The sequence below is a fragment of the Pseudopodoces humilis genome, chromosome 1, assembly GCF_049639895.1.
Source record: "Pseudopodoces humilis isolate 2021_Gansu_Grassland_sample_001 chromosome 1, ASM4963989v1, whole genome shotgun sequence".
Lineage (NCBI taxonomy): Eukaryota > Metazoa > Chordata > Aves > Passeriformes > Paridae > Pseudopodoces > Pseudopodoces humilis.
The window spans coordinates 129,794,785-129,820,953 of NC_142200.1; the positions used below are offsets into that span (position 1 = coordinate 129,794,785).

General features: G+C 38.1%; 1 protein-coding gene across 3 annotated transcripts; it reads right to left on the reverse strand.

Annotated features, from left to right (window-relative positions):
* Positions 1–2,092: 2,092 nt before the first annotated feature.
* On the reverse strand, positions 2,093–25,639 carry PTTG1IP2 (PTTG1IP family member 2). Of its 3 annotated transcripts, none has more exons than XM_088056758.1 (7): positions 25,462–25,639; positions 23,373–23,425; positions 20,942–21,050; positions 18,204–18,312; positions 15,022–15,087; positions 10,462–10,508; positions 2,093–3,698 (listed from the first exon to the last, which is right to left on the reverse strand). In XM_088056758.1, the coding sequence occupies exons 1-7, from the start codon at positions 25,568–25,570 to the stop codon at positions 3,649–3,651; spliced, it is 543 nt and encodes a 180-aa protein (XP_087912884.1). In that variant the 5' UTR covers positions 25,571–25,639; the 3' UTR covers positions 2,093–3,648. The 3 variants fall into 3 exon arrangements, with proteins under 3 accessions (XP_087912884.1, XP_005518845.2, XP_087912890.1); XM_005518788.3 differs by having other exon boundaries at positions 15,022–15,090; XM_088056764.1 differs by lacking the exon at positions 18,204–18,312 and having other exon boundaries at positions 15,022–15,090; positions 20,938–21,050.
* Between the last annotated feature and the right edge of the window lie 530 nt (positions 25,640–26,169).

Below are 26,169 nucleotides of genomic sequence, written 5' to 3' on the forward strand. Positions count from 1 at the left end.
ACCCCTCTCCCCATCATTTCTTCTCAAAGTGTCTTTCATCCTCTCTGTTCCTGTTTAGCTGACACCCAGAAAGTCAGCAAGAAGAGCATCCTAAGTGTTTCTGCCCCACTTCTCTCTGGACCAGCTCAAATTTAGAGAACTGCATGTTCAGCAGCTCAGCTGGGGCACCCTAGGATTGCAAGCTCTGGGCACACAGCCCAGAGCCACTCCTTGTGCACCTGCTTGGCATAACAAGAAACTTTGAAAGTATACATGGTGAAATCTATGTATGGGAGTCTGAAACAAAGACACCCTAAGAAAAAAAATAACTGACCATTTTCCATAATTAGTATTTGTACATCTACTTAATAATCAAATAACAATTAAGAAAGACATGGTACAGACAACTAAATGGAGTCATCATCAAAGCCAAGATTTCTGAAGTGGCAAAAAAGCTCTTGCATTAAGACAAGTTAAAACAATATTCTTCAATCTACTAAAATTTTCTTCACTTACATGAAGTACATCCAGCAATATCACTCTTAAACCTGTCCCACTTGAGTTTTGAGTACTGGGAGCTCTATTCTGTGGAAAGATGAAGACAAATTTAAGGTTTTTTTTACTTCCCAGACTGCTCTTCTTTTCCAACATCAATACCTTCACTACTAAAACTCACAAGCAATAACCATGAAAAGTGTAAATACAGAGAAAAGGGAATAGATTGCGACTGAAGGGGAAATCAGAAAAACACAAGAAAGATACAGCTCTCAGGCCTAGGTTATGCTGTTTCCCTGCTTTTGTTATTATGTTGCATACCTTCTGAATCTTTTGTTGAAAAAGTGTGGAGGAGGGGAAGCTCACAAGGAAGGTGATAAATACCCTTGTTCATACACCAGAGAAACAAAGATACAATGATACCTCTTTCTACCGTTTTACCAATTACTTGTGACTACACTGAAATATAAAGCCAAGTAACACTTCTCATGGAAAGCCAAAGAAATAGTGACATACAGAAAAGCAGAGAAGGTAATTAATATAATGAAATAAGGGTATTTCCCATCCAATTATTTGCTCCAATGAACACAGAAAAGGAAGGTTAAATAATCTGAACAGTCTGGGGATTTTATGAGGATTTTTGCATTTTCTATTAAGCTCTAAGGCTGGTGTCCACAATAGTTTCATCGAATTAATAGTCTTAACTGTATAAGCAAAATATACCATATTTGATGTCCAGCTTAACATTTTGTGTAAACTACAGACTGAATTTAAGGCTTAACATAAAGTAAATTTGACCACAGTTGTTAAGTTTTTTATGTCCACAACTTTGATTTAGTAATGTCAATACCCCTGTTCCCTTTTTTCAAAATATTTTGGTTCTCCGAGTACTTTACCATCTTTGAAATGGTAACAAAGGTTGTCCCTCCTCCCCTTTTAGACAGAATACATGACAGCCCTTCATATATTGTAGCAGGTGCTGAAGAAAAATGCTTTTCTATTAAGTCAGGAATGTCACTACTTGGTCATGAGACAGCAGACAGACCTTCATCATTTTTGCAAAAGTTATCTCCAGGGAAAACAATAGCATGTTTCATTTCCACACTATCAACTCACTCTTATCACAGACCATCATTCTTCTAAGACAGGCATTTGAATAATACTTCAAATTTGACAATGGCTGACAGATAAACATGAAATTAAATAGAGTGCCTACTAATAATGCACTAAATAGGAGTTAAAGAAAAAAGGAAAAAGAAAAAACAGACCAGTATTTCATTAACACTAATTACAGTATAGATTCAGAAAGTGGGAAACCTATTTTTATATAAATTCCTGAGAAACTATGCAGAGAAACGGTTTGCAGAGCTAAAGCCAGTGAAAGAACAGTGTACCAAAACCAGTGATAAATGTTATTTACTGAACCTAAGCAGAGGCAGGTTCTTTGACACTACGAGGAATGGCAATTCACATCCTCATCTACAGGCATGATCTAATTCCTGCCACACACCTCCAGCAAAAATACATCTTTTTCCTTCACCAAAGTTGTACTTGGTAACTTCTTTTAAATCACGTTAATTTCAAATGGTATGGAACAACAAAAGTAAACAGAACCATATTCAAGATGTTAAAGAGTTTATTTTAGGAATGTGGACAAAAATAACACAAATATCTTCAATACCATACATTTGTTTAACAGATAATCAACAGCAAGGGAGGTGATTTAAAGTGTACAGAATAAATGGGGACATACAATTAGATTGGGAGGACAGAAGAGCTCTTTGCTTGTCACATCATACTGGTAAGCAACTAAAAGTGCTCAATAAAACATCTCTATGAAAACAAAGACACAAAATAAATCACATTATGGAAATATCAAAATAACAATAAAAGATTTACAAAAATACTGCCTTCTTACTGTATTGGCTCTGGCAGCGACTGAGGTAACTTTCCTCATAGCAGTCCTTACGGTGCTGCTTTGCTTTGGATTTGTGGCAAGAATGGTGCTGGTAACACCCCAGTGCTTTGGCTTTTGCTGAGCATTGCTTGAACAGCATCAAAGTTTCATTTTTTCCCCCACTCTGCCTGTTCCAGCAACTAGGCCAGGGGTGAGCAAGAAGCTAGGAGAGGAAGCAGTTTGCCATAATTAACCCAAACTGACCCCAATTCCAGGCTCACCAAGAAAAATGGAGGGGGGACTGGGAAAAGGTCTGCCTCTGGGAGGTGGCAATTGCCTTTGAAGACCGTGTTCCCAATACCCTCCTTTCCTTCACTAACTGTGCCTTTATTGCAACCCTTTGCTGCTCCCATTCTCTCCCACAGGCCTCCAAGGGAGGGAGGAAGCAGCCGGGCAGCTGCTGACCAGGGTCAGCCCTGGTAAAATGCAGAATCCGGGCAACTTTATACTTTTTTTTTTTTCCAATATACATTAAGTTTGCAGAAGAAAGTGTTCACACAGACTGATGTTTCTTAAATTTAGGAACACATAACTATGTTTGTTTCAAGATCAACCTTCCTCCTATTTTGCTAACTGGCTTCTTTTTCACATTAGTGCTATATCCAAAGTACAGACTAACATTCTCACAACTGAATTTAATTATTCAAAGACAACTATGCTCTTCACTGTCAACCTTTACACATTACACTCTTGGAAGATCTTTTTCTAGGCAAAAAAACCCTCCACCCACAAGAATGCACATGATGTATTTTTCATCAGCTATTTCTGCTATGTGGAACTATGTTTCCATGTTGCTTTTTGTTTAGACACACACACACATATATATATATATATGTATGTATAAAATCTCTGTTTAGGAGGAGAGAACAACATGAGAACAACTACTTGAAGTGGCGGTTAAGACTGAACTCAAACACACTATTGTGACTATTAGCCATCTAAGTCAAGTAATAGAATATAGATTTAAGAAGAGGAAAGATAACCAACAAACTTCAGCAAACATTTCAACAACAAAAACCGTTTATAAAAAAGTAGTTTTACACACACAGGAGATAGAAACATGTTATTTCAGAAAGTCTTTAGCTGCTTCTAGTTTTACAACCAGGAAAAAACACTTCAGAGAGAAGAAAACAAAAGCAAAAGAGCACAAAAGGCTAATGAAAACAAACTGTTTTCCTGGATTCTGCAGTTACAGCTCTTGTGGAAGGTGCTCATCTTTATTCATTCTCAAATCTGCTGTAGGGGTTATCAGAATCCTGGAGAAGACCTGCAAAACAAAATGGAACCACATTTACAATTTTCTTATTACAGGAAAGCTTTGAGTTACTGACTTCACTGCAACAGGTACTGCATGTAACAAACCCAAAAGCCAATTCTTGTAATAGTTGCTCTATTACCTGAACACTCAAGTATTATAATAAATTAGAAGTGTTAAGCACGCTTACTTCCCAGACTATAATCATGTATAAGTATTTAATGATTTAGCAGGGAGAGAACGTTTTCCTATGAAAAATTATCATGGAAAACACATTTCTCTTTTGTGACGTATACACCAAAAATGCACTTGTGAGAGTCAAGTTGACAAAAACCTAAGTATAGAGATGTCTCAAAAAGAACAGATTCCAAGTGGCCTGTTTATAAATGCAAGTGACTATAAGATCATCATCCTTTTAAAATGTAAGATACTGCTACTTTGACTTAGTTCTACTTCAATTATACCCAACCATCTGTCACATTCAGCCAGCTTTTCTGCAACAGGACAATAATCTCTAAGAAAAAATGAAGATCACTTCTTATGTGCACTAAAACCTCCAGGGACCAGAACAAGAGCATCACTTAATCCAAGGTGCAGTATATTTCCTTCACAAAGATTCTTAATGACTTTATACTAAAATACTATCACAGAAAGCGCTGCAAAGACATCCAATTATGCTGAGTGCCTGGATATGCACAGCATCCTCTGTACGGATTAGCTGAGCAATCGCTGTTCCACGCAGAAACTATTTCAGAGACTTTAAACCACACTTCAGACCTGGGGTAGGCAGAAGACTGAAAATAAAGAAGTTCTGTAAGGGTCCAGAGGCTGACCTTATGTTGTGAAAGCACAGGACACTACTGCTATCTTTTCTGCCAAGATTTTTATACTGATGTCTGACAAGGGCTCTTCTCTAGCTCATTTGTCTAGGCATGGAGACAGAAGACAGTGTGAGCAACTCCAAATCACAAATGTTCAGATTCAAAAAAATGACCAAAAAAAATTTTTCTAGTCACTGCCAAACTTTGTAAGAACTCCTCTCAGTCCTTTTCACACCATACCTCTTTTCCACATGTAACTACACACAGATAGTGAACATTCACTGTTTTATCTGAAAGTGAAAACCTAAGGCTGCTGTAGGCAGACTACACTATTGCCTACCTTGTGCAGTTGGTGAGCTTCATTTGAACTGCCAGGTTATTTTAAGATGCCAGTCAAGCTGCACAACTGCTCAGTGCTGATTACTGTATCAGTTACTGCAACTAACCACCTGATAAGGAACATTAAATATTTGGAATAAAGAATAAATATGAAAAGTCCTATAATCACTCAAATAAACAAGATTACGAGCAGTAAACTTGTAAAATGTTAATAACAAAATTATTCCTTATATATAATGACACTTACTTGTCCAAGGAATATTCCAGTAACATTTATAAAGCTTCAGCCATGTATCATGACATATAGTCTATCTACCTGGTGTAGTACCTTGTATCAGAGGTACTATCCCTTTCTATAATTGTTTTTGAAAAAAAAATTAAAATTTAAGCATTTAATAAGAATATGCTTAGATGATATAATTTTCAAAAATAATCAAAAATATCTATTTTTAGATTTTGAAATTTTTATATTTTTAAACTTCTAAAAAGTGGTTACTTCCCAAATTTTAATCTTACCTTTGATGCATTTAAACAAACAGTTGTGATGTCCACTAAGTTTATTCTAGATGTGAAGTAAACTAATACACAATTTAAAAAAAAAACCCTCTTATCCTTGGCCTGCTATTCAACCTTCAGTGCCTCCAGGTAATTTTCCTGCATTAATTTAACCCCAACCCAAAGAGAGCAGACACATTTATTTTACTCCCAGATCATCACCACCCTCACCCTTCCTCCAGACTTGTTAGTACTTTGGCAGTAAGGATATATGGCTCCTAATATATTTAGTTGCCTAAAACACAACTGAGTAGTCCAATTAAAAAAAAAAAAAATACTGTACTTCTGTATCTCACCCCTTTGAAATACAAAACACATTTACACAACATTTACTGAAAATCAGCTTCAATGCTAGAAATTACCACTATTATTACAATTGCCATTGCATAAACTCCCTGCACTCATTAAGTTCCATCTACAAATAAATGCACCTAACTTCCAAAAGCTTTCCACAAAGTGGCAAGAGGTGGTATCATATTCCCTGACAAAATGAACACAGCCTGTAGACTTTTCTCTGTAGAGTCTGGCAAGTGCTTACTATATTTTTTTGATATTTCATTCAAGACACATACTCAACACTTCATAGGTCTGAAAGTAACACAGTAAAACAGCAGGTATTGTTTTTTACAGCTCAAAAAGATGAAACCAAATGGAAAATATTTTCTACATCCAGTAGTGCCAATTTCAAATTAACGAGAGGATTGTGTAAGACTCCTGATAAACCTTTCCTATACGATTCTGAGTGAATATACTTTTCCCCTGCCCCAAAACACTCAGCTAAAATCCATTTTAGAAAACTAATCCACATATTTCAAGTGAATGTGCCATTTTTACTCCTCATTGCAAATGCCATTCCCAGCAGTACTTACTTTAATTTTACTGAATTATGTTTAAGAATGAACAGATCTAATCACCACCAATCAGGCATTAGTATGCCTAACTTAAAGCAATCTCATCTGCTTCATCACAGAATACTGAAACTAAATAGGCTTTAAGAACTATGGGCCAATCCAATGTGAATACTATTGGCTCTGACTTCAGAAATTGATCTCCCAGGAAAAAGGGACTCCAAGAGAAACGGCAAGCCCTCCTTCAAAATGAGGATAACCAGGGGTTACAAATACTTGATACATTGACCTTTCAGCCTTGCTCTCAAACCTGCATCCAGCATTTAAATTTCTTTTACATTTGCATTTTAAGTACATTGTAAGATTACACACATTAAGTAAGAGGAGTGAGACAGCAGCTCATCACTTGCACTAACTCTTATTGAGGAAGTATCAGGCTCCAGTAAGTGGACAACAACTATTTGGAGACACATTCAAAAAAAGAGGCATGACAAAAAGCTTCTGTCAGCTGCCTGCCACAGCTGCTCTGCCAGTGCCACTCAGAGGAGCTGGCGGCCCATGCTAATGGGGCAGCACACTTGGTTCAGCTGAAGCTCTCCTGCTGCCATGAACCAGACAGGAGTTGTCTCTCAACTGTTTCCTGTCATCATGAGAGCCACTACCCAAGTTGTCATTTACCCTCAGGGGTTCAGGGAAACCAGATGTTTGTATCTTCAGGAGCCTTGTCTGCAATCAAGTCCATTACATGTCACTGGTGAACTTGAATATTGGCACAGAGGTCACTTAAAAGTTCTTACTTCTATTTATCCTCATTTTGAGGTTAGGACTTAACCTACTTAGCAGTATCTAAAAAACACTCAAAAAATTTGAAAGGTATAGTAGTCCAGTATCTTTCATTAGCTTGTATGAAATAATGAAGAATCTTAATAAATATGAAATGACAGAGCAATGGTCAAGAGAAATTAATACCTCTTTCCAGCATTATCCAGTATACAATTTATATTGTATACTATCTAACTATGCAGATTCCTAGTCATTGAGATCTCTCATCCCATTTCATTGCCCACAAAGAGAATTAACAAGTGAAATACCTACAAGAGATTGTGTATAGCTGAAAACAAAAAAAACCCAAAAACTAGTTTGCTGCATGTCTTCACCTCTTATTAAACTTTTCCTCCTTATTTTTTGCCCCTCAGATTAACAGCTGTATTCACTAAATAGCTTTCAGTATTCGGCAATGCAAGGTTCTCCTGCCTTGCATTCAGAACACTAAAGAAGGTCAAGTATCTACCTTGAACAGAAGAAACATTTACTGTCATAAACAACTGAATATAAAAACCGATGTCTTACATAAATAAACAAGGGAGGATTTCGTATCATTAAAATAGCTAATCAAAACCTTTGCAGAACTAAAGCAATGGAATTATAATAATTTTGCAAAAATTAAATGAAAAAAAATCCTTCCACTAATACCAGGCAAAATCCTCAAATAAATAAATAAATAATAAATCAGCTTCTTGCTAATGCTGTACTGAACACACAATAGAAGCAAATGCAGCAGGAATTAAATTGTAGTTCCTTTGTGTACTACACAAGCTGCAAAGTACTCTGAATTCTACTTTAAATTTTTCCTAAGAGTCAACGTATAATTTGTGTAATCATATTGCATTCATATTTGTGAGCAAATGAAAAATACTATCAAATTGTACAACAAAGAAACAACTGAAACTGTGTACTCCTGGTTGCTAAAGCTCTCCATTGCTTCCAATGCTCCCAAAGGATTGTGGCTAGAGTGACACCTGCAGTGCATTATAAATGTGTAATTACCATTTAAATGGGGTATGGAAAGCTGGGGGATGAAATGGGAAAAGGCATTCCCTTAAAGCCAACCAAATACTGAAATTTTGAGCATCATCTTAATCTACAGTCAGGTTAACAAAGTCATTGTCATTCTGCCACTCATTCATGCCTACTTAACTGAGAATCTCTGCAGTGTGTAAGAGTGCAAAATAATCTAGAACCTTCATAATTATTTGCAGCAATTTTTATTAGATTATGTTTAATATGCTAACATCTGTATTTTCTAGACAGTAAAAAATGCGAACAGAAGATTCAAGTCTACTATATGTCTCATTGAATTATTCTATGTCTCACTGAATTATTCTGACAATCATATGTCTATTATCAGAATGCAACCCTTATATTCAACTGCAATTGTATTTTTGGATTTCAAAATTTATACATATTTTGTATTTTATTTTTCTTCAGTTACAAACATCCTTTAAGGATGTGCTAATTATGTTTATGTGAAAGTAAGATTTTTCTTTAAGACAAAAATTAACCATGAGATTCCAGGCCTCAAATTGATATATCTGATAATATAAATTATTTTTTGCTCAGACAACACAGCAAGCCTGTCAATAAACTTCATATAGAAGTTTGCTAATAAAATTTAAGCTTTATAGTTCAATTGCAATCTTGTGCAGGTAAGCTGCATTGCAAAACCTAAGTGCAGGAAGGAGTGAGTATGTCTGACTTACAAGGACAAGACTTATGTCTGACAAGAAGGAACACCTTCCATTAACACAATGACCATACAAACTTGTTTCTCATTAAATCATTGATAGAGGAGACAAAATGACACTAGCTCTCTATGACTGTGTGCACAGTATAGCTATAAGCAAAACCTGATTTACTGCATTTGATGTCTGTATTCCAGGGGCATTGCTTTACAGGTTTACACTTCAGGGAACTCAAGCACTCTAACAAGATCCAGCAAAGCACTCCACAAAGAACTCAAAGTTAAGCACTGAACAGACAATTGTCTTCAGTAAAATGTAGGGCCATACAGACACAAGTGAACTGGTTTCACAAGCAGAACATAACCGAATGCAACTTTCACATCACCGAACCCCAGCGCAGGGCTCTGATATGGGAACTGCAATTCTTCATCCAGGACCTGCATCCTGGCTGCATCCAGAAGATGCAAAGGTCCATCTGCACTGAGTGCTGCAAGTTATTGTGGGGACACAGCCACTGCACTAAGTTCTTCATCAGACCTTTCGCAATGATTCAAACTTGCTGAGATTGACTGTGAGGTCTCTTCTAAGGAGAAGCAAACACAAAAAGCCTGTGCTGTGTTGGATTTTGTTTGCTTTTTTTACATCTGGACTATTGTTGTCAACCACTCACAACACCTCTTGAAACTGAATTGTGGTTGAGATACAGGGTTAATTATCCTGTAAAATACCACAGAACAACTTCTGTGACTAAGGCTTAACAAAAATTACTTCCAGTTTCTACAACATTCTTTCTCCTACAGCTCCAGTGTCACAGTGCAGTTCTCCAGTTCTCCTCCATTCCAGCAAAGGATCATTCTTTTACAAACATTCTCCAGGCAGAGAATTTCCTAGAGTTTGTCTGTAACACTTCTGCATCAGGCAAAGGGCAGGCTGCAGATTCATGAAGGCATTCCTAGACCCTGCCAATCAGTTTAACTAGAGGATGAAAATTAACAGCTTCAAGTGACTGTTCAGACCCCTAGAAACACCTTCTCTGACATTAGTGCAATTTGCATAATAAAAAATGCAGCCGAGTTTTAGCAGCTCTGTCTCTGAATATACAGTACTATTAACCTTATGAACAAATCAAAAGAAAAGTGCAAGCACTGACAAGCCTACATAATAAGAGCCTCCTATACAATACAGCAGGTCCTACAGTCTTGTGATATTCTTCTACAACTGGACCACAGCTTCACTTAAAAACAAAGAAAAACAATATTTCATCCCTGCAACAGGCTGCATCCTCCACCCTTCTTTTTCAAGCTTGATTTAAAAAGCTTGCTAGCTACTAGTCAGTCTCTCCTCCTTCAATAGGCATGGCTCCAGTAGCAAAGATCAAGTAGGTTGATTTATCACATTCAGTAACGAACAAAAAAGCCCCCAAACTCAGTCCTCTTACTTAGGAACAGACAGACTGAACCACTGTTCAATCCCAAGCACACTGTCTTCTTGCCCAGTTGGACATTCAGTGCAGAAAGAGAACAGGAGAATAAATGTGCTGAGATCAGGTGTCAGAACACAGGCATCAGCAGAAAACTGGGCTTGATTATTTCTGCTGCTCATAAAGCAGCTTATTTCTGCTGTGAATTTTAACAATAATTAGGGAAAAGGAATCAACTTAGGCTTAATATCAAAACAAAATGACACATACCATACTTCTTACGTATTTCATCATGCTTCAGTTTTCTTTCGTGTTTCCTGCAAGAAATAAAGGCATCAGAAGAACATTCAGATGCTTTTGAGCTGTAAGCGAACTATGATTACATCCAAAAAGGACAACAGTACTTTTACATTGGTATTAGTAATTACATTACGATTTTTTTTTAAAAAAAATCCCACTTAGCTGTTACACACATATATAATTTTTCTATTTACATTTCATCTCTAAGTATCTACATACACTGTATAAGACTTACCATAAATTCCTACTAATAGTGTGAATTCTTACTTGATAGTGCGAACATAAGATGTATTACAATAAAAAATAAGAAATACTTTTCTATATAAAAGTAAATTATCCACATATATGCACACTTCCACACACTGAGGTGTTCATCTATACATAAGGAAGGCACTACACTGGAAGGCTCCCCAATGCTTTCCAGCAGGAAGCATAATTGTAAAATTTAGCTGTGCACAGAACACGCTTCAGAATACTAATTAATTATAATAATCCTAAATGGATAAAAATGTGTAGTACTATTTTGCTTAAGATGTACAGCAAGTGAAAGTGAAAACCACTGCTTTCTAAAATGCTGCATGGCATCCATGCAGAGAATAAACTAAAATATTGTGCTAAATATAAATTGGTTTTTATGTTGTCTGACCATAAGACCATTTTCAAGGCTGTATCTGATATTGCCAAACTTAAATTATTCACATAAACCAAGTCTCTGATGAGTTGATTTCTCCTTCCCCTTTGCAAACGTGAAGGGGGAAAAAACGAAAGATGCTTAAGTGGAAAAAATTCCATCATTTCTCAGATAGTTTTTCTATATTACAAAGGAAGGATCTATTTTGCTTATTTAAAAAACAAGCATAAAACCTCCTACACAGCTGCTTCATGAGTATGATCCAGGATCTATATACCTTGAGGAAAAGACACAGAATTTGGCAAAAAAGTTGTTCCTCTAAAAAAACAAAAAACAAACATTAAAAAAAAATACACCCTTTGTTACCCTCTGTCAAAATCCAACCCAGTTAGACAAGTTGTGACTTTTGCCGGATTCCAATTTGCACATATTCAGCAGAAAGCTGTTAAGCACTGACAGCTTATTTCACCAAAGATCCCGTCTGCCCTATGCATATTCCACTTCCAAACAATTCCTACTGCTAATCAGATCCTGTGTGTCCTCAGAAGCAATTATCCTGCTTCCTTCAGAGCTGAGGGTTGAACTGGCCTTTTCCAGCAATTGCACTTCATGGAAAAGCATGCAGATAAAGCATGATGGGAAAAACCAAACAAGACAGAGACTCAAAACCTTCCACTACTGTTTCCCAGAGATACCCATGTTCATTACATCCCTCTGCATTACTAAGCCCAGGCAGCATAGCAAATAAAGCAAGCTGGCCAAAATACAGTAAGAGGAACTGGAGAGTCAGGGTAATGAAATTAATGTAGAGGAACAAAGTCAGGATTGAGACATTGAAAAGAACAGAAAAAAGAGGAGACAAATTTACCTATTGGAGGTAACCTGGCAGCAGGATTTCTGCTTTCTGTGTTACATAAGAGGAAGATATTATATAGGGTAAGGGATCTCAGGAAGAGAATAGAGAAATTCTGCTTAAAGCAGCCTTCTCCAGTGTAAAGCTAAACCTTTCTACCGTACAGTTTTCACATGACCTCAAGCCAGGCTTATTACTGCTGGTACTAATGGTATTTCTTCCTCGTTTTGCATATCCTGTCTGAAGTAACAGAGACTCACTGCTGCACTTCCAGCTACTGAAAGTTCAGTACTTCAGCAGTCAGTGTGAATCAGTTCTGAATTCAGAAATCACATGCTTAAGAAGGGGATGGTGCAAAACCAAGCTGTGTAGGCTTTAAACCTCAGAAAGGCTTTAGGATACTTCCTGAGGCTATTCAAAACAAACCACCAAACATCTAATTAAATTTGAAGAGTAAAACTACCAATATCAGTGAAACATTCAAACTCTGACAGGCAGCCACGACGGCATCACTTCACCCATGACTAAGTCATTGCTCAGTAAATAAGGCTTAGGTACACATCAACCCAGAAGAACCAGACACAGCTCTGAACAGGCAGTCCCTGAATCAGCTGCCCAGAATTACTGCACCACCCACATCTCACTTTATTATCAGCTTAAGTCACTTCAGTCTTCTGAGTTGGTTCTGTTTCTTAACACCACTGCTATTACTCCATATTATAGATGCTAAAGTTTTGGCTTCTCATGCAAGCTGTCCCCACTGCCATAAGCTGAGGGAGTATTTTTCTCAATACTAACAATTCACATAATAATTTTCCATACTTGGTTCTTCACAAATAAACTGCCATCCTTTCTTTTCCTGGCCTCTCTCCTTGTTCTTCCTTACCAATACACTATCAATTTATACTTGGCACTGGATCTTATTGTTTAGCATTTGTTTATAAACTTCTAAAATAAACAGTGATTTATAAATTATATAAATCTAACATATAAATATACCATGTATTTGAAGCTGTAAATAATTGAGTGTATAGAAGAAGACTCATTACTCAATGCTATGCTTAAAAATTATTTTTCATGTTAGAGATGAAGTCAAATAAAGGACTAAAGCTATGCAATAAGATACCTGTTTTAAGTAAAAATCTGAACTCCAGACATGCTTCTCTTAATGCTCCTCACTATAAGTGCAAACTCAAACTATTACCAGTGATTTTCAACCCTCTCAGTAAACTGGCAGCTAGTTTCAGCCTTGTGTAGACAAGCAGAGAGCAAACATAATTATCTTTACTTTTCCTTTTAACAGGCATCTTCCAAAGAGACACTAAAGTATCCATAAATAACTGAATTTTAATGCAAACAAATATTAAACTTAAAAAGCAGACTTTTTTGATGTACCTGAAAAGGCAGAAAATACTAGGTGCTGCAATCATCTTAAACCTTCCACAAAAAATATATCCATGGAACACTATGGAACTTGGGCCGCCTTACTTTGTTTTTACCACTCACTATTAGACTCATGAAACGAAGCTCAAGCTAGTCCTGTTCACCTTCCATTGCCAAATGATATGAACAGCTGTATTTGAAGTAGCTGTATCCCACAGAAAAAAAAACAACATGTAAGATGACAAGAAAAAAACAAAACCAGATAGACACAAGGTCAATGCTGTGCCTATTTTCCTCTCATAATATTTATCTGAGCATCTATTCAGCTATTTTCATAAACTATGTGTAAACTTCACAGTAGGAAGGAAGGACTACACAGTACAAGGCACTGTTGTCCTTTGCAGGTTGCTTGTCAAAAATGGGTTGTTGAGAATATTAATTTGTTCTACAGTTTGCTACTAGCAATTCATCCTCCAGAGGTCTTACAGGAAGCAAGCAGTGGGTAGGGTGAGGTGCACTAGGTTCTGGAAGTGGCCTACTCCTTGTGTTTTCCCATGACCCCCAGCCACACACACAACAGGTATGCATGTTCAGAACATGGAAACACCCCAGGGTTGCTGCTAAGCTCTCTCCTGCAATTAAAACAGTTTCTGTTTCACAGACACTCCTGAGACAAGCTGGGAAAGAGGAATGCTGCTCTAAGTAAGGCTGCAGCAATCATTCTGGCAGCACAGTCTGCTCCCAGTGATCCTTATTCCTAGGCTAAATTCAAGAATGGAGCTGGTATTAGCTCTGTGTTGCTAATTGCCTGGTGCAACACTACTTGCTTGGTGTGTGCACAGCACACCTTACGCTCCAGAAGCATCAGACCTCCTACAGATTAACTGTACCAAGAATTTAAAGCTGATACACAAATCGCAGAGGAAAGGCTATGGAACAAACATCCTCTGTTATGCACCTAGTCAGAAGTCTGCTATAACAAACATAGGTAAGTGCTATCTTAACTGAATGAATTATTACATAATTAAGGATGTGCATTTCATCACAAGGCACATGGTTTTGGCATACAAAAAGATGTTGATATTCCTCACTGGATCCCTTCTCTTTAGATAGAAACAAAAGCATTATATGAAAAACATCATGATCATATTAGTACTCAGTCTACTGTGCTGTGACTAGTTATAACTGGATTAAGAGGTAGAAAATTCCCCTTTTTTCTGATCCATTTCAAATATTTTATATAACTTATCTAAGAAACTGTGTGTGAGCGTAGTTCTTAAGTTGGACACCTATTTGTTACCCTTCCAGGCTTATTTAAGTCTGACACTTTCAGCTCACAAATTCAGATGTTTATGAAAACAAATTTGCATCTGTTCTCTTCTTGGATAATGTTTGTCATGCACAGAGCATGCTACATGAGCATTCATGGTACCTGACACACTGAGCATCAACTTGTTTGCCCTCTTGTTTGTTCATTTACAGGAATACAGCTCCTAATCAGGTACATCAGCCTCACAATAAAGCTGCTTTGTAAAAACCTGACACTGTCATGTCTAACATCACAATGCCTCTTTGTTTAGTACTCCATGTATTTCTTAGAAAGGCAGAATACTCCTACATCACCAGGAAGTGTACAGCTATATATCAAGCTGTCAAGACTTACCTCTGAAGAGACTGTAGTCTTCGTTCCTCTCTCTTCCTAGCTAGCTGCTCCTCTTCTTCATCTAGTCTGCTAGAAAAATAAGGAGGCAAGGAAAGCGTGAGGAGGAAAAAGCAACTTTATACTATTTAGTTACCTTAAAAAAAGAATTTAGTTACTTTCAAAAAGAATTTATGGTCTGACCAGAGATACTACTTCATAGCCTCTGATCAGAGATACTACCTCATAGCCATGTAAAATTTCACAGCTGAGTAAGTATAATAGACAAGTTTGTGTAATTATCCTTTCACATTTTGTAATAACAAAATGCTTTACTCATGTAGTAATATGCCCTTCAACCTCCACAGGACTATTCACAGCTTCTTAAAAAGAAGATGCAGACTGCTCCAGAAGCAGGATTCCTAATTGCCCTTTTCCCCATGTGTCACACACCATTTAGGACTCAGTGTTCTGCATGTGCACAGTTAAGTCCATTGTAGTCCTCTGGAAGAAGATTGATGGTTCAGAAGCCTTTGATGCCAGAACAATTTATCTTTCCAACAACCAATCTCGAGCTGCCCCCAGGAAACGAGTCTGTTCTGGAATGAGCAAGGATTTACCTGAGTATCAGCCGTGTGCTTCTGGGAAGTGCTGAACCTACACATGCCTGAGCTGTGCATGTGCAGATTTGCACTACTGAATTCTCTGCTGCACTTTAGCTTTGTGTCCTGCCTTGGAGAAAGCTCCACTTAACTATTAGATAGACTGTGTAAGACTTGTAGGACCCTAAAGCAAATGTCAAACAATTTTTCTGTTAATTTTTCACTGACAGAATTTATGATGATTCTTTGGGATTAATAAATGTACAACTGCCATACTTGCCCATCATCTTCCAAAAGTGAACACAGTTCTGAAGATGTCTGAGACAAATATTTACAATATTAATACACCTGAGCAGCATTACCACACATCTGCAGCCACCAACATCTAAGTTAAGCAAGAGTGACATCCAGTGGTTAATTACAGCATGTCAAACACTTTAATACAAATAATAAATAAAATGTTGGTATATGATTCAGAAAATACATTATCCTCTGTAATTAAAGAGCATTAGGTATCTTCTGATTTTCTGAATACTTTGAGTTGCTCTTCCAAATTCAGAAAGCTTGAGATTATACAAATAAAAGCATGGCTGATAATGGATGCTCACAAGAGTCTATTTAGTAGTTTAATGAATAATAGCTGTTAACGAAACTGTCACAAGTACATGGAACCAGACTCTGAAAAGTCCAAAAACACAGGATAAAAATAAAAACTATGCACCAATATTCCTAGGTGGTAGGATGGACACAGATAAGCCAACTACATTACTGGTGTGGGGGTTAATGCACTTAAGAATTCTCTGTGTTCAAAGAAAAGGTAAATTCAGGCTTTTCAAACACTTATACACCACAGTTTAAGAATTCCCACAAGAAATATGGATACTTCTGCAAAACAAGGATATACCTCAGATACATCAAAAAAGTCAGTTAAACAGATCTAGTCATTTCCACAACCTTTCCTTCCTCCTATTCATGAAAAAAATAAAAGTTTCTTTTGTTGAAAGTGAGTCCCCAAAAACAAACAAGAAGAGAGCAAAAGAATTCCTGCTGAGGATCAGTGGGCTTAAAGCCAATAATGTACAAGGCTTCAGTGTAATAACACATTCTGACTCCTCCTGAAATAAGCTGGACCCCAGATTGACAAGACCTTTAAATTCTCTAAGGGTCACAAGATTAAGCTTGACACCTCTGGAGTCTTGGCATATGATAACTCTAAACTAACCCTCTATTTTTAGAATTAGATGTTACAGTACTGATTGACAACTTTGCTACTAAAACTGAAGTCTAGCACTAATATCTCTTTTCACAGGATTCAAGCTTTATTTGCTGACATGTCAGCCACGGGAGCCCACTCAGTTGTTCTGCAGAGGATGTTGGCAGATCTTACGTAAGATCTAAACATGTTCTTTACATCTTCAGAGCTTATCAGCACAGGGCTAAAGAGTATTCATTTCTGTGCTGGGGCAGATTTGGTAAACCAAACTACCAACAAAACAGGTAAACAGGTACATGCTTATTCCTCAGGAAAGAGAGAAAGGAATGAGATGTTATTTGCAATTACTCACGATTCTTTAAAGCCACACATGTACCATATTTCTCTGGCTTTAAGATCAGCACCAAACAATGTACAGTTACATAAGTTCTTTTAAAAAATACAAAACCAAATCTCAAACAGGAACAATGAGCCAAAGGTACTTTAAAAAGTACAAAAATAATTTCAGACCAAGAAATAAGGTCTCCGTTTTATTCATATGGGAAATACTGAAGGACAAAAAGAACAGAGCTAGCTGAAACTACCCTGTCCAGAAAGCTTTAAAACTTGAGTGATAAATGCAAGATGTTGTGCTGTGCCACTTTGCATTGCAGCACTGATACACATTTTAGCTACTCATCAACTACTTCCCTCTGTTTAATAATATCAGCTACTTAGAGGAGCCAGTTGAAAAAAAAATTCACAAGTTCTCCAAGATCTCAAGAACATTTAATTTTGCAGTATTACTTGCCTTGAAAATAAGTAAATGATTCTTAGTATCTTAGAGCAAAGAGGTATTATCTTACATTTAGAATATATTTTTGAATTGGCAAAGACAGCTAATCCCTTCAACACTGACTGTTAGATCTGCTTAGAGACTAACAGATCCTAGAGCAACTCTGAAAGATGGATACCAAGTTCTGTATAGGACACTGTTGCCTAGTTACTTGTTAATCACCTGGTCCCTTTTTGCTGTACCATGAGCTTGCCTTGAAAGAAATTATTTATACCATTATCACAAGAAGCAAGGATTTACCTGGTTGTTGAAAGATTTCATGTCCAGTGTTAATAAGAAAGTGTAAAACACAGATGTTAATTAAAGCAATAGCTTACCTGAAGTCAGACACATTAGTGCTGTTACCACTAGAAAAATCACTTCATTGTCACTCCAGCATCATTTCCAGTGTCATACTACCTGCCACTAAATATCTTGTTGTCTTTCACAAACTAACAAAGTGACCAAAACTGCTTCCACATGAAAATACTCTTAGAATACTGAAGATTAAAAATTGTAGGTAGACAGGGAAGACCAGGAGACAGTGTTAATAAAGAAAACAAATACATGTGTTTACCTCCTGGAACGCCTTCTGCAGTAACAGCAGTAACAGCAACAGACTGTTATGGACACCAGAATGAGTCCAGCTATCACAGCCATGGCAATAATTAAAGCCTCAAAGTTTACTGAAAAACATGAATATATTCAACTTGTTAGACTCCATCAGTAACATTTATCTTTCTGAGAATTCTTCCTTTCTTTCCCAGACATATTTTTCATCCCTATATGTAAAAACCTCCACGTGATTCTGCTCAGCCACACCAGATAAAATGCATTCAAACTTTGCTATACACTGAACAGACATTAAGTAAAACCATATTTCTCATTCTCTTACTTCCCTACAAGTTACAAACAATGAAATATATTTCATCCAGTAAAGCAAAAATTTTTAGAAAAATCTCTTTTAAAGAAATTTTTTTTTTTTCAAAAGTATACTATTTAATTGAAGCACAAAAGGTTTTTTGACCCTATTATTAAAGTGCAGAAAAAGACTGTCAGTTTTCAATCTGCATTCCTGGCACCTGTACCTATTTCATCTGCTTACTATTCATGAAAACACCCAACACAATTAAACTACTTTGTATTACACTGTTCTTCACTCTGGTTAATAATCTGTCAGCATATGTTATTCTTATTAAATTGTAACTGGAAGCCAGTCATTTGTTTTTGACTTTGAAAGCTGCACTATTCACCTTCATTTTCAGCAATGGTGAACAACATTCATCTCTTAATTTTATTTGCTCAAAGGGAAAAAAAAAAAACCATCACCACCACCTTCACAAGTTAATTAAATTTCCTGCTGTGTTTGTAGGGGACAGTCTCAGTAAGACCATATAACCCCATGGCATGTTGCTGCCTGTAATTTGTATTAAGGAAATGCATATTTGAGGGTGTTTTTGTTGTTTTGGTTTGGGGTTTTTTCTACTTTATTTATTTTTTTTTTTCTGAGAATGTGCTCCATTGTGAAGTTTTCGTTCTGTGCTTAAGCTACAGTTAATCTAGAAACACAAATGGCACACAAGACAGAAGCCATTTCCACAGCAGCAGTAAACTGTCAAGACCATGCTTAGTATCAGTAGAAAAGGACATGTGTTTCTCTACTTGATGTGTTTGAGAGCGTTAACTTCATAGCAGCTGACTTGATGCTGTGTTTTGGATTTCTGGCTCAAACATGCTGGTAACACACCAATGTCTCTGCTGTAGCTGAATAGGATTGAAGAGCACCAAAATATTTTCCCACCTCCCCCCCTGCTCCCTTCCCTCTGTTCCCCCCCAAGTGAGTAGGGCTGGACACAGGCAAAAGACTGGGAGAGGTCAGGAGGGGATGCTGACAAAACACTTGACCCAAACTGGCCACCATATAATCTTGTGGTCAGTGAAAAAATCTGAGGTAAAGGAAAGATAAGTGGAGGGCGTAACTGGCTTCCAAGGGGAAAGGCAATTCCAATGGGAATTTATTGTCTGGGGACTGGCTGAGAATCAGTCTGCCTGTGGGGGGGAATGGTAAAATAAATTGTGTTTTTTCCTCTCCCTCTTTTTTCTTTCCTTTTTAAACCATCTTTATCTCAGTCAAGAAGGTTTTATGCTCTTGTTCCTTTTTCTTCCTCCATCCCACTGGGGCTATGGGAGAGGGGAAGGAAACAAGCAGCTGTGTGAGTACTCATCTACTGGCAGGAGCCAACCCTCCACACTTTCAGAAAAGTCTGCTAAACATTTCATAGTTAGAGCCTTTACTACAACACTCTGAGCTCAGTTTTCTTAAAAGAGAGCTTTATCACTGAAATTATAGTCTTACCATACCCTAAAAAAACTTCAACAAAAGTCTAAGCATAAATGCCTGTTCTCAGAAAACAAAGCACAAAGCCCTTCTGTAAGAATATAGAACTAATAAAGTTCACCTGTACTTTTTGATCTAGGCACTCTGCAGCGGTCATTAACTGGTAGTGTTCAGAAATTTGCATGTTCTAACAGCAATCTTCTACCTCTGCTACTCTAATTTAGACTGCTGCAAAATCTCTCTGCTCGAAGCATGGTAACTTTCTTCAGTAAACACAGTCACTGATAGTTCACCCCTACTTGTTTTTGTCCTTTAGCCTCCTGGTGTCCATGCACAAACACACAGAAAGCAGCAAGCCTTTGCTCTGGTGGACTGAAGCTGTACTCTTGTTTCATACACAAGGCTTTCCAATGCCTTAGGTGTTCTCTGTCCCAGTCTAGTCTGAATTTAGATATGTACACACATTATTACAAAACCAGCACCAAATATTTCACCCTGATGGCAGCACATGCTCAGTCCTGTATTTTGTAGTAAAACATGCAAAGCAAATGGGAATTGAAGAACAATGACATGATGCAGGATTACAACCTACAGTGGCACCATGCATGTTTCTTATAAACCTTATCTACACTGCCTTTGGTACCAGTCAATTACACTGTTATTTCAGTTGTTCACTGCTGCCACTGGAATATAATAGAACTGTGGATCTAGACAAATCACCCAACACTTCCAAAAATTTTAAAGAAGGTAAAAATGTTTTAAAGACATTGCATCAGCACACCTACACTGTCTGTTCACACAGAAACCTTAGCAATGACCGTTTCTAAGTTCAGAAGATTAGAGCTACGGCTCCAAATCATAACCACAGCTTCCTCGCCCCACCCCTCCAAATAAAGTATCAGGAAACAGCTCTAGCAAGCTGCCTTATTTTAATCATACTCATAATTCTCTACAGCAAAAGTAAAATTAGTACCTACTCCAGCAAACTCCCCATCGAGCATTTGAGAGAGAACACAATGAAGACGGTGGAAGAATACTTCTTACAGGGTAATCAATACACGTGTTGTTGGTGTAACACCAAAGGCACTGTGCAGAAGAAACAAGAAAAAACCCAAATTATTAATCTTCAAAAACAGTTAACAATTTAGTGCACCACTCCAAAGACAGATTTCTTATGTGAATGCAGTACTGGAGAAATGGAAGTGCTTTGTTTTATAAAGCCTACAGAAGTCCTCATGCAATTTCTCAGTAAAACTAAATGGTGAATAAGAACATAAGAACATTTTGTACTTACAAGTAACACTAGCCTGAAAAGATCTGGGAACATATTGAGGTACTCTGAATATTTGAGGGCAAAATGGCTTTGGGTTTAAAATTACTGGAATTTACAAATAAGAAATACAAAATCAGACTGACAACTGTTACAAATTTTAAAACACTTTATATCTTTAAGGAATAAAAATACACCTATACTCTTACTTCACCCTTGCATTTAATTATCAACAGAAAGAAAATAGTAAAGAATCCTTATAAGTCTGCAGAAGCTTTAGCTGTAAGGTAATGAATGATACAGCCTCATCCAGTCTGCGTTTCAAAGTACTCTGTGTACCTTAATTGCACATGCTTATATATATGGATATTTTTAAAATTTAAAGTTTTTATGTGTATTAGAGTTAAAATTCCAGTACAACATTTCTGCTTTTAAAGTCATCACTAAGCATCAAGCTTAGGTTTTGGTTTTCATCTGTTAAATTAAATACTTATTTGGAAGTCATTTACCACACAACTCAAACAGTGATATAGTTTTGAATAACAGCAATAGGAATCTTTGATAGAACATGTTTTTTTAGAATTTGTTATAAAAAGAGTTCGGCCAGGAACTATGGTTTATCTATCAGTATCAAGAATATGTCTGTCATACAGCCTCAATTACACAAAGCCTGTTATCTTGCTCTTAATGGATTACAAAATGTTAAATACAAAGGAAACCATCTGTAGCAGATTCTGCTTTCTTGGAAAGTGTGGATACAAGAAATATGTATTACTATTTTGCAGTTGCTAGACTGTACAAGTTAAACATATCCGTAAGGACACATCAACAAAAAAACCTAAGAAAACAGAATTCACTTTGCAAAAACTGTGCCCTTTCAATTATGAATGTAAGATGAGAATGTGCTTTTTTGGTTCAAATATTTAATAAGAATCAACAGTTAAAAAAAAAACTAATAGAGGGCATAATAAAAGTCACTGTTAAACTCTGAATATAATGTTGACCCTGTTTTAAGTCGGAAGCTGGATTAGGTGGCCCATGAGGTCTCTCCTAATCTGAATGAGTGTACACTGTTGATGACACCTGGGAGCCCAGGAAGGCCAGCTGTATCACTCTGATGGAGATCCTCCATCTACCTACTGAAAACGTGTCTAACCCAAAAGGCAATACATGACACAGCTACAGGCTAGAGCAGGGGCTGAAGTACAAGAAAATATTTCAATTGACTCATTCCCAATGATAAAAGAATCTAACAATACACAATCAATACAATTCAATTAACATTCTTCCCAATATATGCTTAAGACAAGCAAGTAAATTCAGATATTTCTCAGTCTTCCTTGGTGAAAAGGTTTTTCAGTAATGGAAACTTATATGCAACTTTAAGACTCCTGAAATGTTTCTTTTCAGTGACATCTGAAGTTTGAATTTGAAATAATCTCTCACTTCTGCTCTCCAGGATGCTTTCTGCATACTTATCACAATCCTTATTGTAGAGCTAAAGAAGTTTTCAGGAAAGAACAGAGAAACAAACTCTAACATTTAAATGTCTGCCTTACTGCAATCTCACTAGAAATCTGAACACTTTACTATCAACAGTAGCTTAGTCTGGCTGTCTTAAGTACACACAGTCTAATGTAGTCAGTGGAAGGACCCCATACACTCTGCCTCAGTTACAGGCACTTCTTGGGGCATCTTTAGAGAAAGGCACTTCCAGTTTATTTACATTCATTTCCCCAGTTTTCCTAGCACAACAGAAGAAAAGCAAGGCATTTTAACTGAGTTTATTAGATGGACATTTAACTAAGTGCTACCCTCAAAATGAGGATGAGTCTGAGGCAGCAGCAACATCAGCTTGCTCAGCTGAGCTATAAAAGCCCTGAGCACACACTGATACTGGACACCTGGATTCCGTCTGTCCTCTCCAAACAAAGCACAGAAAACACCCTGAGCGACCAAATCATGGAGCAACCCCGGCAAAGTGAAAGCACACTGGCATCATGTGTGACAGAGGGGAAGCAACACATCAGTTGACTCTATTGCTTAAATAAGAAACAAACTGCCAAAGAAAGCTTAACAATTTGATTGCATATTAAGTGGAAATTCTTACCAATCAAAAAAGATGTTAAAAATCTTACCGAAACATTTTTTAGACATTCTTCACAGGACTTCTGGGAAAATGCTGAACATGCTAAAAAAATAAACAACACCAAAATACACAGAGATTATACATTTATTTTTATTCCATAAGGTCAAGCATTTATCATAATATTTAACCTTTTTTTTTCCTAATCCTAGATAAAGCAATAATTTTGACTGAAGTAATGAGATCTCAGTAATTCCATTCCAGGAGAACTGCAGTAAACAGAGACAAAATTAAGTTCAACCTTAGACACAGGGAAACAATTCAAGCTTACCTTTAACCTCAGCTTGCTTTCTCTAAGGACAACATTGAAGATGTAACCCAAGAGTCTCCTGATATCTCTGCTGAAATTCTAGAACTTACACATTTCAATTTAGGGAATGTTCCAAATTGTGCAGCTTTGGAAGCTTTGTAAAAGCTGGCCCTTGCTTTGGATTTGTCTCCTTCCATAGGTATTAATGCTTTTCTGGGAGAAAAGAGTTTTTAAAAGCTAAAGCTCTCCAAATACAATGATTTTAAATAACAACAAAAAATATTTCCTAATATAGGATACAAAATTAATATGTAATATGTATTAATATGTAAGAGTTCAATAAGAACTTTAACAGAAGTTTGACACGCCAAGTGGTGCATTTTCTGTGAATTTAAAAAAAAAAAAAATACATACATACTGGTGTTCACATTTACTTTTTGTAGAAGTACCCCATATTTACCATCTTAAGACCACGCTTTCTTTATCCATAACTCAGACATAATTTCTTGCCCACAGGGCCACATACATGCCATCATCTTGACCCAGATGAACTACTTGAAAGACGAAGGGAAAACTCCTTTCCTACTCTGAACCTGGATTTTTCTTCCAGTAATTGTGCTTCCTACAACAATTTTTTACACCAGTTAATGAAACAAGCTTGTTCTTATTTCAGCATAAAAGAAATCATCTCCAAATGGAACATCAGTCACAAGCAGTAGTCAGTTTGAACTACAGTGACTTGTTTGTGAGACAGCTACAGATTTCAATATTCTCTTTTCATAATTCAATATGAAATATTTCTGGTACTAATTCTTAACATTAAATGCATTTAATTAATATAGTCATATAGAAAAACCCCTTACCAGTTTATCCCATATCAATTAAATTGTTACAGGTACCAATTAACAGCCTAAGTGTAAGGCCCATATACTAATTCATGAACCTGCTTCATAAGAAGCAGGTTCAGAAACTGTTCAGTTTATACCCAAAAATTTTCAAATGGGATTTTTCAACACGGAGTACCACCATAACTATTATAAAAGTACTTCACTACTTTCTCATTGTGAGATTTAAAACATCCAAACAAACAAGCTTTTTGAACACGAATTAGCAAGGCTAATTTGCTTCAAGTTAGTTGTCTCAAAAAGCTGGGGGCTCCCTTTTCAAGTATAAACCCTTCCCTAAAGGAAATTAAATACTTCTAGCTGGGATCTAGACACACCTGTCAAGGTGCACTTGAGATACCCAAATTTGATGCCAGCCAACCTGGTGTGCAGCTTTGTGGTCACATCTGTTGGTGGCAACTAAATCTGGGGCCGAGCTTCACCAGCTACTTGCCAAGAGCAGCGAAATGATAAATGATTCCAACAGAACAGGGAGAGACGAGCATCTCTGCCAGCTTCTCCTGAGCCACGTTCCTCATCATCACCCAGGGCTGAGCAAACCCTGGCGACTGCGTCTCTAGGATAACCCTGCTTGAGCAAGGGAGGTTGGACCAGGAAACCACCGTGGTCCCTTCCAATCTGCCCCCTCCTGCGATTCTGTGACTGCTGTTTCCGTCCCGCAAAGACCCGGAAAACCCCAGCACTTCGGCCGGGAGCGGGCCATTCCACGGCAAGCCCCGAGCTCTCCGCAACTCTCCTGAAGGCGCTTCGGGCGCCGCTGGGCCCTTGCAGGCCTCGGGGCGAGCCTGAGCCCCTGCCCGCCGCCGTGCCGCTCTGCCCGGCTCAGGGCCGAGCGCGGGGCCCGGCCAGGCCCGCCCGGGAAGGCCGCACGGCCCCACCCGCGGCACGGACGGGAAACAAGGGCAGCGCCGCCCGCCCCTCCTTACCCTGCACAGGCGGAACCGTGGTGCGGATCTGCTCCAGCCCCGCCACGGCGCGACCCCACAGCAGCGCCAGGCTCTGCAGCCACAGCGGCCACCGCCGCGCCGCCCCCATTGTCGGCACGGCACAGGACGGGACCCCGCTGGCTCCGGGACCGGCACCCGGCCCCGCGCAGGCGCCGCCAGCCCCGGGGCGGAGCGGGCTCGGGGCGGGACACGGGCCGGGCCTCGCCCTCCTCGCTCCCGGGTCGGAGGAGAGGCGGGGATGTGGCTGCCGCTCATCCGCGGTTACTGTAGGCGAGGTCTGACGTACAGGGGGCCTTTTCCTCTCCCTTCTTCACCCTTTTTATTTCCTCTGCGGTGAGGAACTTTCCGGTGCCTGTGAGGACAAGGAGGTGGCGAGGATCCTGTGCCCTGATTCTGCTTCCTGGTTTCGTTCCTTAGTGAGGATGCCCAGCAGGCTGCCACAGCCAGTTTAGACAACAAAGACATCCCCAAGCCAGGGCTGGCCAGAGAAATTGATAAGGAGATGGAGGCAAAGTGAAAATTTGCCGTGACCTTCCCATTTTAAAAGACTGACGAGTGGTTGGTTTTGCATGGTGACCCACCTTTCAGGGCCTTTGGGAAGCATTTTCAAGTGCCCAGAGATACACAGAACACCCAGATAAGTCTGCAAGATACAACACAGGAGCAAAAAAACAGGAACGAAAGAAA

Bases quoted from the DNA above. Each gene is read 5' to 3' on its own strand.
- PTTG1IP2 (XM_005518788.3), bottom strand. From the start codon at position 25,570: ATGGGGGCGGCGCGGCGGTGGCCGCTGTGGCTGCAGAGCCTGGCGCTG. The intron at 18,313-20,941 runs GTAGGTACTAAT...CATGTTTTTCAG, and splicing joins TCGATGGGGAGTTTGCTGGA to TAAACTTTGAGGCTTTAATT. The intron at 10,509-15,021 runs GTAAGTCTTGAC...TATTTCTTGCAG, and splicing joins AGACTACAGTCTCTTCAGAG to GAAACACGAAAGAAAACTGA.